The following is a 14,920-nucleotide window of genomic DNA, read 5'->3' as shown; positions in this document are numbered from 1 at the left end:
TCCCTCCCTCTAGACACCATCGTGTCCATCCAGACCCTCCCTCCCTCTAGACACCATCGTGTCCGTCCAGACCCTCCCTCCCTCTAGACACCATCATGTCCGTCCAGACCCTCCCTCCCACTAGACACCATCGTGTCCATCCAGACCCTCCCTCCCTCTAGACACCATCGCATCTATCCGGAGCCTCCCTCCCTCTGGGATAGTTTTCGACTCTCCTCTTTAATCTCCCCGACATGGGAAGGTACGCTGGGGAGAAATGATCTTAGAAATTCTGTGTTGGCCTGAAATGCACGAGGAGGAAGCTGCAGAGGTGATGAGGCCCTGTGGCTGGCAGGGAACCTGCACAGAACCAGAGCTCACCCGTGGGCGGGGCGGGGACCTGCCGGGGATTCGGAGTGGAAACTCGCTTTCCCTCCGGACTCAGTTGGCTTGTGTATCTTTTATAAGCTCTTAAGGAAATAAGCGTATCAAAAGCAGAGCTTGAAGTTATTAAAAATTAAAAACCCTGCTTAAATTACAATTCGATTTTGGTAGTGAACTCGTAGTCTGGCCAGATTGCTGAAGGGACACTGGGTGACACAGATGGCCCTGCTTCAGGGGCACAGGCTTGCCTTGTTCCGGCTTTTCTGCAGATCCATACTGATTTAGAAATGATGCTTTCAAATTACCTTCAGTAACCTTATTACCAAGCCAGCTGTGTGTACGAACACTTATCAATGCGTCCTTGTGCATTAAGACAAAATGTATGTCATACAAACAGTCTAAATATATATTACTAAGATGGGAAAAAACAAAGCCTCTAGTTAAATTGCTTTGCTGTAATCAAAGATTAATCACTGTGTGAGTGTGTGTGAGAGATAATGTGTGTGTGAGAGAATGTGTGTGTGTGAGGGAGAGAGAGAATGTGTATGTGAGGGAGACAGAATGTGTGTGTGGGAGTGTGTGTGTGAATGTGTGTGGGAGAGTGTGTGAGTGTGTGTGGGAGTGTGTGGGACTGTGTGTGTGTGGGAGTGTGAGTGTGTGTGAGAGTGTATGGGAGTGTGTGTGGGAGAGTGTGTGTGTGGGAGTGTGTGTGTTGGAGGGGAAAGAGTGTGTGTGTGTGTGTGTGTGTGTGTGCGCGCACACGCCCTCTTTTTCTCAAGGGTTCAATTCTGGCTTTGGGCAAACCTACTTGTACCTTACCAAGTCATGCTCTCTGGCCGGTGTGCCCACTGCCATTCTAATAGTGAAATTATTTTTTCCAGATTTCTGAGACTTGGAAGAGCTAAAAAGAGGTCAAGGAGGTCTTTTTTTGTTTGTTTTTTGAGATGGGGTGTTGCTCTGTTGCCCAGGCTGGAGTGCAGTGGCGTGATCTCAGCTCACTGCAACCTCCACCTCCTAGGGTCCAATGATCCTTCCGCCTCAGCCTCCCAAGTAGCTGGGACTATAGACTATATAGATGTACACCACTACGCCTGGCTAATTTTTGTATTTTTTGTAGAGATGGGGTTTCCCCATGTTGTCCAGGCTGGTCTCAAACTCCTGGCCTCAAGTGATCCTCCAGCCGTGGCCTCCCAAAGTGCTGGGATTACAGGCGTGAGCCACTGTGCCCAGGCAGGAGAAAGAAAACTGTTGTTTTCTTTCCGAGTCTTCCAGGCCTGCAGCCCAGAAATGCTCCTTTCCTGCAGGCACATGGTGGACGCAGGCTTGGGGGTGCCCATCTGTGTGGAGGATGCTGCATCTGCCCCGAGAGCAGCCTGTCCTCCTCCCTCCATGATGCTGCCTGTTGGCCCAGTGTGCGGGTAATGTCTGGGCTGCAATGGAATATTCCTCAGAGAATCCATGGCTGATCATGGCCCGTGGAACACGCCGGTGTGGTGGGGTGCCTCCTGTCTTCCACTCAATGCCCAGGTGAGTGAGCTCACTCGGCCCTACAAAGACCTGGGGAAGCGCCGGGCAGAACCAAGTTGAGATTTTCGTCTTCCACGACGGTATTAGAAAAACCATTAAGGTACATTATTTTACACGTCCTCCTAATCTCTCCATACTGCTTTACTTAATTTGTGATGAAATTGTTGAGAAAGGGTACTTAATGTAGGACAGTCAGTAAAAGTAATTTATCATCTTCTCGCTTCGGTGCTCACGTTATCAGCGAACTCATTTCTGCATTCATCATGCAATCAGCCTATTATTTGCATATTAATCAGGCAGTGGACCGTGAAAGAGCGGCATCCCAGCCAAATGCTGCACTATCTCAGGAGAAACACTCAGTAATTATCATACATCAGTGTTATGATGTGATAATTGATTATAACATCTTTCTGTTGCCCCTGGGGAGTCCCTGCACTAACCCAGCTCCAGGCACTCTGGACAGATTTTTCTTTGCTTGCAAAAAAAAAAAAGTTGGAGTAACCATTGCTGTGCTCTCAGAATGCTATTTCTGGGGAGCACTGATTGTCTTTTCCACATTCACGAGGTGTTTTTAAGCCACGTGAAACAAAATTGACCTTAACTCTGGAACAAGAAGGCCTGATGGCAAGGAAGGAGTGTCTCTCTGGGGCCCGGGTGTCCTCTCTCCTCAGCCTCCTGGGTTCAGAGGTGCTGCTAAGGCATCCATAAAACTTTCCTTATCAAATAGAATGTTCCAACTACCACCTAATTGCAAAGTTGGTATAAAGGCAGTTTGGCTGCTTTATTTAGGTGCCAAATGACAGACTAATTTTGGCCCTCGTGGAAAGGACAGACCCAACATCTGCCAATTCAGACTCAGGCTATATTTAGGAATCCGGTTCCAAAGGGAAGAAGTAAACACAAAGTCTAGAGGAGGCCCCGATGGAAGCCTCCTGCCTGGCTCCCATTCTATCCAGGGCAATGTCATTAAGAAACTCCCCTCCTTATCCTCGCCGGGAGTGGGGTAGGTCTCTCAGGCCAGTCCGCATGGCTCCGGGGGGCCGTGACAACTGAAAAGCAGGGTTGCCCTGTAGCAGGGAGAAGACATCAAGCCAGTGTGTATAGGTTCACTGAATTTAGACCAGAAGAGGTTTCAAAGGAGCATGGACACTCCATGCAGCCTAGGCCAGGTGGACTATACATTTTCCAACAGCCAAACCTAGTAAATGTGGCTTCCATGCTGTCACTGATTTGCTGATTCAACTCCTGGGCTCAGGCAATCCTCCTGCCTCAGCCTCCTGAGTAGCTGGGACTACAGGCGTGCACCACCACGCTCGGCTAAATTTTAAATTTCCTGTAGAGATGGGGTCTTGCTATGTTGCTCAGGCTGGTCTCAAATTCCTGGACTCAAGTGATCCTTCCGTCTTAGCCTCCCAAAGTGTTGGGATTACAGGCGTCAGCCACCGCGCCTGGCCACCACCTTCTTCTTGATTGGGGCAAATCACCTCTTATCTCTGAGCCTTGGTTTACTCCATCCGTAAGAGGAGGGAACCATTTCCACTTATTATTATTATTATTATTTTTGAGATGAAGTTTTGCTCTTGTTGCCGAGGCTGCAGTGGAGTGGCGCGATCTCGGCTCACTGCAACCACCTCCGGGTTCGAGTTATTCTCCTGCCTCAGCCTCCAGAGTAGCTGGGAATATAGGCATCCACCACCATGCCCGGCCAATTTTTTTGCATTTTTAGTAGAAACAGGGTTTTACCATGTTGGCCAGGCCGGTCTTGAACTCCTGACCTCAGACGATCCACCCGCCTCGGCCTCTGAAAGTGCTGGGATTACAGGCGTGAGCCACTGCACCCGGCCTCACTTGATTAAGGATTAAGGTCATCAGCTCTGTGAGTGGCACAGAGACCACGCCAGCATGTGGACTCCCTTGTTTTATTCCCATCCCCCGTTTCTGCAATCACCTGAGGGTTTCTAGGCATTTAATCTTCTTCATTCCTTCGCTAGAATTCAACCACTGAAAACTGAAGTCCTCATTTGCTCCTATGACCTACTTTTGCCTCTTGTACTGAATGCTCAATGTGCTGTAAATTCTGTTTTCTACGGAAAGCCTGAAGGGGAGAGAACGGGATGTGTCTATAAGCTGGACTGGGCCTGTCCGGCCTTTTCAGAAGGGGAAACCAGGGAGCACCAGGATGGAGGGTCCAGGGAAAGTGACGGGAAGAACAAGAGTTATGTGACCCCTCAGCCTCGACGGCTGTTTCTAGCCTAGTTGGCCTGGTTCCATACTAGCTTGGCCCCACATGGCCTGAGCAATGACCTAGGCCCTGTAGTCTTACTCTGGAAGCTCAGGGTTTTGTGTCCACTTTAAGGAACTGGTCAATGAACAGGCAACTTCCAAGGATGGAATAGCATTTTGTAGAAGTGGAGACTTTGGAAAGGCACGTATAGATCAACCTCTCACAGGACTGAGGCGCCAGGAGCACCCTGCACCATCCGCAAGGGACAATCTCCACCAAAGGAGGTGAGAAGATGCGACTAGATTCTGTTTTAAAAGCAGACATCTGGCCGGGTGTGGTGGTGCACACCTGTAACCCCAGCACTTTGGGAGGCCATGACGGGTGGATCACCAGAGGTCAGGAGTTCGAGGCCAGCCTGAGCAACATGGTGAAACCCCATCTCTACTAAATACAAAAAATTAGTCGGGTGTGGTGGCACACACCTGTAATCCCAGCTACTTGGAGGCTGAGGCAGGAGAATTGCTTGAACTCAGGAGGCAGAGGCTGCAGTGAGCCAAGATCGCGCCACTGCACTATAGCCTGGGTGACAGAGCGAGACTCCCTCTCACACATGTACACACAAAAAGAGAAAATTCTCCATGTGCTGATGGAGGAAGGTCCCCATGGTGTGTTACCAAGTGAGAAAAGCAAGGCAGACGGCCTTTTTGAGGCCTGCACGCCCCCCAACTGTGTGGAATAAATATTTAGATGCATGACTGTCCTAAAGGACACATGAGAAACTGGGGATGGTGGTGGGGCAGGAGGAGGGGTGGGGTGTGACAGGAGGATGAGGGAGGGCCGGTGACCGATTTCTTAAAAAGATTGTAAGTTTGAATGCTTGTATTTTGTAACTATGGTGCATTTTACTTCTTGGAAAAAATCCTGCAAATCATAATAAAAACAAAAAAGTCAAATAAATCAGTGACTCTGAGCCATGACTTTTCCCCTCTCTTTGGGTGAGGCACAGGGACAAATTCTGCTCTAGGAACAGAGACTTTGGGGGCCGAGTTCTGGCACAGCAGCCTTCCCCAAGGGTGTGTGACGGGTGGTGCTGGGAGGTGGGACTGCAGGGTGCTGGGGTGGTGCTGGCAGCCTGCGTAGGCCGCCTTGCTCACTTGATGACAGCGACGTTTGTTGCTTTGAAACAAAACCTAAAGTGGGCTGTGGTACTCAGCATTGGCTGCCCGGGACGTGCAGGATCTGTGTGTGCAGGGTCCCCTAGGCTGGGCTGTCCCAGGAACAAAAGAGCCTCCACATGCCCGTGTTCTCCTGCATAAACGTCACAGGGTGCTGGTTCCACCAACATGTGCCCAGCCCCTATCGTGAATCCCACAAGCATCTGGAGGGGCTTGGGGAACTGAACAAGCAGGTCACGCACAGTGACAAAGGGGCTTTCTGGCAAGGTCCCCAAGTGATCCCTACACATCACACATCAAGGAACTTTAGAGAAGCGCATGTGCCCTTCCTCCTGTGGCTCTCGGGGTGGCCCCCCAGCCTCGTCTCATCAGCTGGGACTTCCCGCGCTGCTCTTGTGCAGCCTGCCTCACTTGCCTCTGAAACAGTTCACGGTGGCACAGCCAGTCCCTTTGCATCTTAGCGCAGCCGAGATCAGGTTGAGTTTTTTTTGTTTGTGTTTTTTTTTTTTTTTTTGAGATGGGGTTTCGCTCTTGTTGCCCTGCTGGAGTGCAATAGTGTGATCTCGGCCCACTGCAACCTCGGTCTCCTGGGTTCAAGCAATTCTCCTGCCTCAGCCTCCCGAGAAGCTGGATTACAGGTGTGCACCACTACGCCCAGTTAATCTTTGTATTTTTACTAGAGATGGGGTTTCGCCATGTTGGCCAGGCTGGTCTCGAACTCCTGACCTCAGGTGATGCACCCACCTCGGCCTCCCAAAGTGCTGGGATTACAGGTGTGAGCCACTGCGCCTGGCCGAAAAGCTGATTCTTTAATGTCTCCAACTGAAGAGGTATTCTTTTTTTTGGGGGGGGGACAGGGTCTCGCTTTGTTACCCAGGCTGCAGTGCAGTGGTGCTATCATTGCTCGCTGCAGCCTCCACCTCCTGGGTTCAAGTGATATTCTTTCCTCAGCCTCCTGAGTAGCAGGGATCACAGGCGCATGCCACCACACCTGGCTTATTTTTATATTTTTAGTAGAGACCGGGTTTCACCATGTTGGCCAGGCTGGTCTCAAACTTCTGACCTCAAGTGATCCACCCACCTGGGCCTCCCAGAGGGCTGGGATTACAGGTGTAAGCCACCGCGCCTGGCCCCTGCCTGCTTTAGACAGTGCTGTGGAATTCCCAGGGGTGCAATCAGCCCCTCCTGTCCCTATGAACATGCTATCCACATGCCCCTGACACTGACTGTTAGCCATGAACATGGGCGAGCCGACTGCTTATCAAGGACACTGCTTTAGAATCTTACTGCAGAGTTCAAAGCTCAGGAGCCCTGGACACGTGTTCCTGGCTGCCTGGTGGGAACCAGCTAAGAGCCATGACCATGATACGCACGCACATTCAAAAGGAACGTGGACCTGTTCGCGATAGGGGCTGTGGCCACAGGAATCTCCTGGTTGTACAAGGTCATGGACAGCCCATGGCCCCGTGGGCTTCACGTCAAAGAGGGGCACACATTGGACCACCCACATTAGAGACAGACCATAGCAGCTGTCTCCTCAAAGAGGCAACTGATACTCTTGTTGGCTGACTGGGAACAGCAACAGGCAGCAGAGACTTGGAACTCATCATTCCTAACACGCCAGGAAAGAGCTGGGTATTTCACGATTCAGCCAATTGCAGGGGACCATCCTTCCACCTGGATAGCCACAATACACCTGAAGCCAGCGTGAACGCAGATGTAACAGCTTGTTAGCCACAGCAATGAAACGCTCCCACATTAAAAAGTTACAAAGTGGCCGGGTGTGGTGGCTCATATCAGTAATCCCAGCACTTTGGGAGGCCAGGAGTTTGAGACCAGCCTTGGCAACAGAGACCCCCTACTTCTCCAGCTTACTTGGGTATTTGGAAATAAAGAATAAAAAAGGCCAGGTGTGGAGACTTACACCTGTAATCCTAGCACTTTGGGAGGCCGAGGCGGGCGGATCACCTGAGGTCAAGAGTTCGAGACCAGCCTGGCCAACATGGCGAAACCCCATTTCTACTAAAAATACAAAAATTAGCCGGGTGTGGTGGCAGGCACCTGTTATCCCAGCTACTTGGGAGGCTGAGGAAGGAGAATTGCTTGAACCCGGGAGGTGTAGGCTGCAGTGAGTCGAAATCGCACCACTGCACTCCAGCCCAGGTGACACAGCGAGACTCTATCTCAAAAAACAAAAACAAAAACAAAAAAAAAAAAAAAAGAAAGAAAGAAAGAATAAAAAAGAGAGAGACCCCATTTTTACAAAAAATAAAAAAAACAGCCGGGTGTGGTGGAAAGTGTCTATAAGTCCCAGCTACTCAGGAGGCTGAGGAGAGAGGATTGTTTGAGCCTGAGAGATTGAGGCTGCATTGAGCTGTGATTGTGTCACTGCACTCCAGCCTGGGCAACAGAGTGAGTCCCCGTCTATCTATAAAAAATAAATAAAATAAATAGAATAAGATAAAATAAATTGCTAAATGATAAGAAGGCCACACTCTGAGCAAACAAGCCTTAATGAGCCCCCACCTTCTCTATGAACATTTGCTATGGTTAAATAGTGTGAGGTCCAGGAATGATGGATGAAGCCTGGAATGACTGACAGACAGAAGGGGCTTGCAGAATCAGTCCCCAAGGACCACCTGCAACTCCGTCTTGAAATGAAGTTCCAAATGAGATCAAAGATGGCCCTGGTTATAACTACACCCCCCTTTATACCCCAAGGTTTTGAGCATTTTGCAAGAAGCCAACACAAAAATATTTGTAGAAAATTAAGACATACCAGGAAATCTATGAACAGGTAACTGATCTGAAGATTTGTCTTTTAAAAACCCTTTATCTTAAAAAAAATTACTCATGACTGGCATGGAACCTACCGCTCACCTTACGCCTTTTCAAGTCCTCAACAGCGTCTAAGAAAAAGTGGTAGGTCACTAGTGACGCTGCTGCTTAAAAATGGCATCAAATTTCCTTAATGCCCAAGGCCGTCACCCCCATGCTCGGATTCTTAGAGGAACATTCAGAACCAGTTGTATCAGCCAAGAGGAAAAAGTGATGATGTGAATGAAATGTCAGTTTCTCCCTCCTTTTTGGCAAATTTGGCATCTAAGTCATTAAGGAAAATGGAGGGACAGACAGGGCAACAGAGCCCGGCAGGAAGAGGCTGACGGGAGCTCTTCAGTGAGGAAAAGAAAACAGACTCCTGGGCCGGCAGCTTGCTGTTCAGATGGGTGAGGCCACTGTAGCGCAGGGCACCTGATCGCCATGGTAACCGAGCACAGAGCCATCCGCCCCCACGGACTCCACTGTAAGCCCGCTTCCCTTACTGCAGGGCTGTGGCTGGCTGAGCAAGTTGTCCAAAGTCCCTGCCTACCTGGGAAGGAAAACCAACCGCCAGTCTATCTTCGAGGCCCAGAATCTCAAGCACTGAGCGTTTCTCACTGACATTCAGGAAGAAGCCAAGCCAGGCTTGCAATGACCTTCCTGCAGACATTGGTTCTACCACGGCGAGCTACTTGAGGCAGGCAATGGAGGGAGCATCTTCTGGGTCTGGGGGCCTCTTGAAAGGATTCTGGGGTAGCCATGGGAAGAATAGGGAATCAGAATCCTGTAGCAATCTTAGGACAGAGGCTCGCTCCCCTGCTTCAGGGGCAGCAAGGCTGGAAGCTTCCACAGAGACACTGTCAAGGAAGATTCTAGAGTCTCTCATGTCACTCATCCCAAGGATTTACTAAAAACCACTGTGAGAAAGCAACTCTATTTTTCTAAATTAAATTCCATACACTAAGTGGGACATGGTGGCTCATGCCTATAATCCCAGCACTTTGGGAAGCTGAGGTGGGTGGATCACCTGAGGTTGGGAGTTCAAGACCAACCTGGCCAACAGGGCGAAACCCCGTCTCTACTAAAAATACTACTAGTGGGCGTGCTGGCGCATGCCTGTAGTTTCAGCTACTTGGGAGGCTGAGGCAGGAGAATCGCCTGAACCCAGGAGGCGGAGGTTGCAGTGAGCTGAGATTGTGCCACTGCACTACAGCCTGGGCGACAGAGTGAGACTCCATCACACAGACACACACACACACACTCCATATACTGTGAACATAGCTTTTTAAATTTTTTTCTTTCTTTTTTTGAGACAGGGTCTCCATCTGTCACCCAGCTTGGAGTGCAGTGGCGTGATCTTGGCTTATTCCAGCCTCGACCTCCTGGGCTCAAGCAATCCTCCCGCCTCAGTCCCCCAAGTAGCTGGAACTACAGGTGCATGCCACCACACCCGGCTAATTTTTGCATTTTTTGTAGAGATGGGGTTTCACCATGTTGCCCAGGCTTGTCTCGAACTCCTAAGCTCAGGTGATCTGTCTGCCTTGGCTTCCCAAAGTGCTCGGATTACAGATGTGAGCCTCCGTGTGAAACTCCCTTGAAAAGTAACCTCTGATAGTAAAGATTCAGATGAGGAAAGCCATATGATAATCTTCTTTCTGGCAAAGCCCTCCTAGTCTTCCTGGTCCAGAGAAATATTTTCACTTAGCCATCATTATGCTATACAATTTTTTAAAATTTTCCTGGCCAGGTGCAGTGGCTCACACCTGTAATCCCAGCACTTTGGGAGGCCGACGTAGGGGGATCACCTGAGATCACAGGAGTTCGAGACCGGCCTGGCCAACATAGTGAAACTCTGTCACTACTAAAACTACAAAAATTAGCTGGGCATGGTGGTGGGCACCTGTATTCCCAGCTACTCGGGAGGCTGAGGCAGGAGAATCACTTGAACCCGGTGGGGTGGAGGTTGCAGTGAGCTGAGATTGCACCACTGCACTCCAGCCTGGGTGACAGAGGGAGACTCTGTCTCCAAAAAAAAAAAAAAAAAAAAAAAAAAATTTCCTGCAATGTAAGAAATCTTTTTCCATTTTTCTCCCTAGTCACCATGATTTTTGCTTCTGCTGGTGGCTTTCCTATGACTTCAGGGTTTTGGGTAAGTGATTTGTGCTCAACCTCCCCTCTTGCTGGAATGACATGGAAGGGGGAGACACACCCATCCGCTGCCTCTTCACAAAAACCACTGGCAACTTCTACACCCTGTTCCGTTTCATCCAGGGGCTCACCGCCTTTTTCTCTCTCCTGCTTCCAATCTGCGAGATTGCCCAGGAGTCTTTAACTTTATTTTATAAAGCCAATTGATATTTTACAAATATCATTTACATTCCTCTTAAGAGCCTAGTGTGTTTTTCTTAGGTTTGAAATGTGACTGTTGTATGAATATTCCAGCACAGTGGCGATGATCTGTTACAATACAAACTAAAACGTGATTCTTCAAGGATTTGTTCCGTCACAGAGAAGTTGCTTCTGGCATCAATCGTTAGCAGGCCTGGCACCAGGGGAGACTTCCTGTTTTACGTAGGACGAGGGTTTTTTTTTTGTTTTTGTTTTTGAGGTGGAGTCTCGCTCTGTTGCCCAGGCTAGAGTGCAGTGGTACGATCTCAGCTCACTGCAACCTCTGCCTCCCGGGTTTCAAGCAATTCTCCTGCCTCAGCCTCCCGAGTAGCTGAGATTACAGGCTCCCACCACCAAATCCAGCTCATTGTTTCATATTTTTAGTAGAGACGGGGTTTCACCATGTCAGCCAGGCTGGTCTTAAACTCCTGACCTCAGGTGATGCACCCGCCTCGGCCTCCCAAAGTGTTGGGATTACAGGCGTGAGCCACCACACCTGGCCTAATGAGGGGTTTTGATCCAGAAAACATTAGTCACTTTCTGCCAAGTTCAGTCCTGCCTCAATGGACTCAAATACTCTTGTGAGTTTAAAGAAGGCCAACTTCCCGTTAGAGCAGGGGGTCAAGGCGAACTTTCCAAGCAGACGTCCATAAAACTCCAGCACAAACAGCTACGTCCGTTATTTCCCCTGAAGTATTCTGAACTCGAGCCAGTGCTGGATTAGTTCTTGGTACTTTCTAATTAAATTGGCCAAGCCAGAATAAGTGATCCCTTCTTCCGATGGGCGCCCGCTCCACCTAGATGTCCAGCCAAGAAGACCCATGGCGTGGGTGAGATGCAGCCTCCTGACCCCCACGTTGGTCATAATCAAATCAAAACACGGAAAACATGCAGAACTCTCAACTGGGGACTTGGATGCCACCGAGGTGCTCTGGCTGCATCTGTGTGAGGGTTTGGGCTCTTGCAGAAGCAGCAGCCACTGCCACACAGCTGTTCCCCGCGCTACACGTTCCCCCTCGTGGAGCTTGCGGCAAGCTGGCGGGCTTCGTGCTCCTGTTAGCTTTGTTTGTGTTTTCAATGAATCAATGGGATATGGAGACGAATCAACATGTTTAGAAAAATACAGAAAGGGAAAAAGAGGACCAGCTCACACTGCTGGCTGTTCCTAAAAGCTGGCTGTGAAAAGCTCAGCTCCAAGTGTGGGATCGGCGCAGGAGAAGGGAGGCGGGGGGCGCAGGAGGGAGCCTGGGAGCCGTGGCCACGGGTCAGCCTCGGTGGGCTGTGTCCAGGCACCGTGTGGCAAAGAGAACAAGTGTGGTTGGAGACCTCGAGGCTGTGAAATGCAGACAGGAAGGAGCCCAAGCTTCTCAGCCTGCAGCCACCACCTGCTCCCAGGCTCTGATCTCAGTCCCCAGCTCTCCATCCGTTCGCACCTGAACTGTCTTCAGGGGCTTCCTGGCCATTTCCTTTCTGCTACCCTACCTTTCCCACTGCTCAAGCTCCAAGCTCCCCATTTTCCTGCTTAGAGGCTGCCTGGATGTTTGGGTTAGACAAGAAGTCCCCCGACACGACCCTGCCGGGAGAGGGACGTGTGCCGTGCTTTGTCCCTTCCTATCAGACGGTAAGCCCCCCGAGTGGGGAATCTGTCTCCGACTTAGACCCCAGCCCTGAACACAAGGCTCTGGGCCGACAAAGGATGACAGTGGGTGTGCAAACCTTGGCAGAGTCCCTCCACGTGCTGTCGGCTCGCTCTCCTTTAGAAACTGACACAGAGAGGGACCCCATTTGCAGACAGGATGTCATATTTCAGCTCCTCAAATCCAGAACGTGGGGTCCCTTGGAGTCTCCCCGGGAAGGATCAGAGCACGGGACAACAGAAAAGGCAGTGAGACATTTCATGCAAAAGCAACAGAAACTGGCTGCTTACCTGAGCTCACACAGCCCTGCTGCAGCGGGTCCTGGAGCGACGTCACAGAGTGGAGGACTAAAGTAGAAAAAGGTTATAATTAAAGGAAGGAACGTGGCCCAGGGCTTAAAGCTTCCTAACTGAATGTGGCAAGGCCCGGGGAGGGGCGGGCATGGGGACCCGTGGGCCTGGGAGGCGCTGCTGTTGCAAGGCCAGGCCCCCGGGCCAGGAGCAGGTGAAAGGTTTTGCCTGTGACATCTTCCACTTTAGTACCTTTGGCTGACTTTCTTTCCTGACTCCCTGATTCAGCTACTTGACTTTTACCTGTATTTATGTATAAACAGCATTTTTTAAATTGGTAACTCATTTTCTGCTGCTTATAAAATTAGACAGGCATGATCTTCTCTCCTAAACACTAAAGTCAGTCCCACAGCGACAGGTTGTGGAGGATGGGGACGGTTCTGTCCCCCAGCACCAGCCCACGGTGGGGAGTGTGGCTGGCCGGCTCCTGGGGCGGCCTCCTCCCTCTCTGCATAGCCCAGGTGGGGCTGCTGTGACCAGGTCCTTGCTACAGTGGGGGCAGCCCCTCTCCTGTGGCAGGACCCCCATTACCTGGCCCTTGCTGCTGGCCCTGGACGGGTAGAACACCCTGGCCTAGTTCGCCATTCAGCCAGAGCTGCATCCGGATGAAGGGTTCTCGGCCTTTCTGCGTCAGCTTGCTCCACGGTTTCGGTCGGGACAGCATGTCGCTGACGCTGCCCTGGGACAGGCCCAGCACCTGGAGTAGCACCGAACACACACGGCCATTAGTGCCTGGGTATTAGCATGATGCCACAGATGCTGCTGCAATGCACACGCAACACGCAGAGGGCGTGTCTAGGGCTGACTTCAGAGCACAGAACCGCGGCCTGGTGGCAGTGACAGCTTGTGGGCAGGGAATACGCATTTAAAGATCAACGGTGGCTGAGACCCCGGCACAGGGGGACTTTCGGGTGAGCCATGGTTACAGCCACAGCTCTTAGCTCCCAGGGAGGGAAGAGGGTCTCATCCCAGGGTCTTGATCCTGCCAAGACGGCAGGGCTGTCACCCTGACACCCTGCGGAGGAGGTGTGTACAAGCACCTTGCTCTTCACCTGGTGGCACTAGGAAAGGCTAAGGTGCCAGGGACAAGATCCCTCCAGAGGTGGGGCAGTGGGACCGGGGAAGCTGGGGTCCCCTGCAAACGCCGAGCCAGGCCGGCATTTAAAAAGGTCTGCTTGCTCTGACCACATCCTGATCAAAGGTGGGGGCCCAGAGGTGAGCTGGTGGGACCTGGGGAGCCAGCCTGGGAATGACATTCCGCCGTAGATGATCGCCGAGTTGCGTATACACACCCGAGTTTTCTGACGCTCCCATATGGCCATACATATGTATAGGCACAAACACCCCCCACAGGACACAGATGCCGCCCTGGGATATTTAGGGGCTGCATCCGATCACTCTTTTGAAAAGTTCTCAAGTTCCAGAATAAAACTGCACTCACGGGCCAAACAAGTTCAATGCTATTAAGTCTCTGCTAAATTTAAGGCATGAGCACGAATGTCTATTTCAATGTTCTCAAATGGTATTTTTACAACACTGAACTAGAAATCTTAAGGGGCTTGAAATACTCATCCTCATTTCTAGTCGCCCCCCTTCACCTTTTGCAAAATCAGGGCAAAGTTCGCCATCGGACACCACCGGGATTCACAGCACAGCATACGGCAAACACTGAGTGGAAGGCAGGGCGGGGAGTGTGGGGACGGCACCATGCAGGGACCCTGGCTTGGCAGGGGAGGGGGTGGGATTCGTCCCCTGCTGATCCAGCCACGTGCTCCCTCAGGAAGGTGCCTTTTAGGGGAGAGGGGTGCTTCTTCTATTCAGCACTCCATTATTTAATCTAAAATGGTAGGGGGTTGGGAGGCCAAGGTGGGCAGATCACTTGAGGTCAGGAGTTCGAGACCAGCCTGGCCAACATGATGAAACCCCGACTTGACTAAAAATAGAAAAATTAGCTGGGTGTGGTGGTGGGCACTCGTAATCCCAGCTATTCGGGAGGCTGAAGCAAGAGAATCGCTTGAACCCAGGAGGCAGAGGTTGCAGTGAGCCGAGATAGCATCACTGCACTCTAGCATGGGCGACAGAGTGAGACTCCATCTCAAAAAATAAATAAAATGATACTAGGACATGATGTTTATTTTAGATTTGGCAGGCGTGGTTAACCCTCATTCTCCTGAATCTCAGTGACCAGGAAAGTGCCAAGAACAGAAAGGCCTAGAAGCTCGTCCATGCACGATTACACTTTCCTGAGCCAGGGAAGGATGATAGGGAAACATGGGCCACCCTGCTTAGGCCATCCCCAAGCTGTGTGTCCCCGGGCAGGTTGCTTGACCTCTCTGACTGAACAATATCCAAGAGTTACACAGAAAGGAACAATAATGCTCTCTGCAGCTTTTTCTAGTAAGTCCCTTTTGGCTCTCTGTGTACTGGTGGTCCCTC

At 50.9% G+C, this 14,920-nt stretch overlaps 1 protein-coding gene across 6 annotated transcripts in view; it reads right to left on the bottom strand.

Annotated features, from left to right (window-relative positions):
- The window catches only part of CUX1 (cut like homeobox 1), a 474,797-nt gene that overhangs the window by 66,506 nt on the left and 393,371 nt on the right, over positions 1–14,920 (bottom strand). For 3 of the 6 annotated variants that reach the window (XM_030796742.1, XM_030796738.1, XM_030796737.1), the window contains 2 exons: positions 13,016–13,181; positions 12,425–12,481 (listed from right to left, as the gene is read on the bottom strand). The exons of the other annotated variants lie outside the window; for them this stretch is intronic. In XM_030796742.1, coding sequence (XP_030652602.1) covers positions 12,425–12,481; positions 13,016–13,181 — 223 coding nt within the window. The remainder of the gene's footprint in view (positions 1–12,424; positions 12,482–13,015; positions 13,182–14,920) is intronic. 6 annotated transcript variants of the gene reach the window in all.

The sequence above is a fragment of the Nomascus leucogenys genome, chromosome 17 (assembly GCF_006542625.1).
Source record: "Nomascus leucogenys isolate Asia chromosome 17, Asia_NLE_v1, whole genome shotgun sequence".
Classification (NCBI taxonomy): Eukaryota; Metazoa; Chordata; class Mammalia; order Primates; family Hylobatidae; genus Nomascus; species Nomascus leucogenys.
The sequence above is the reverse complement of the archived record's forward strand: the minus strand, read 5'-3'. Positions and strand labels throughout refer to the sequence as shown.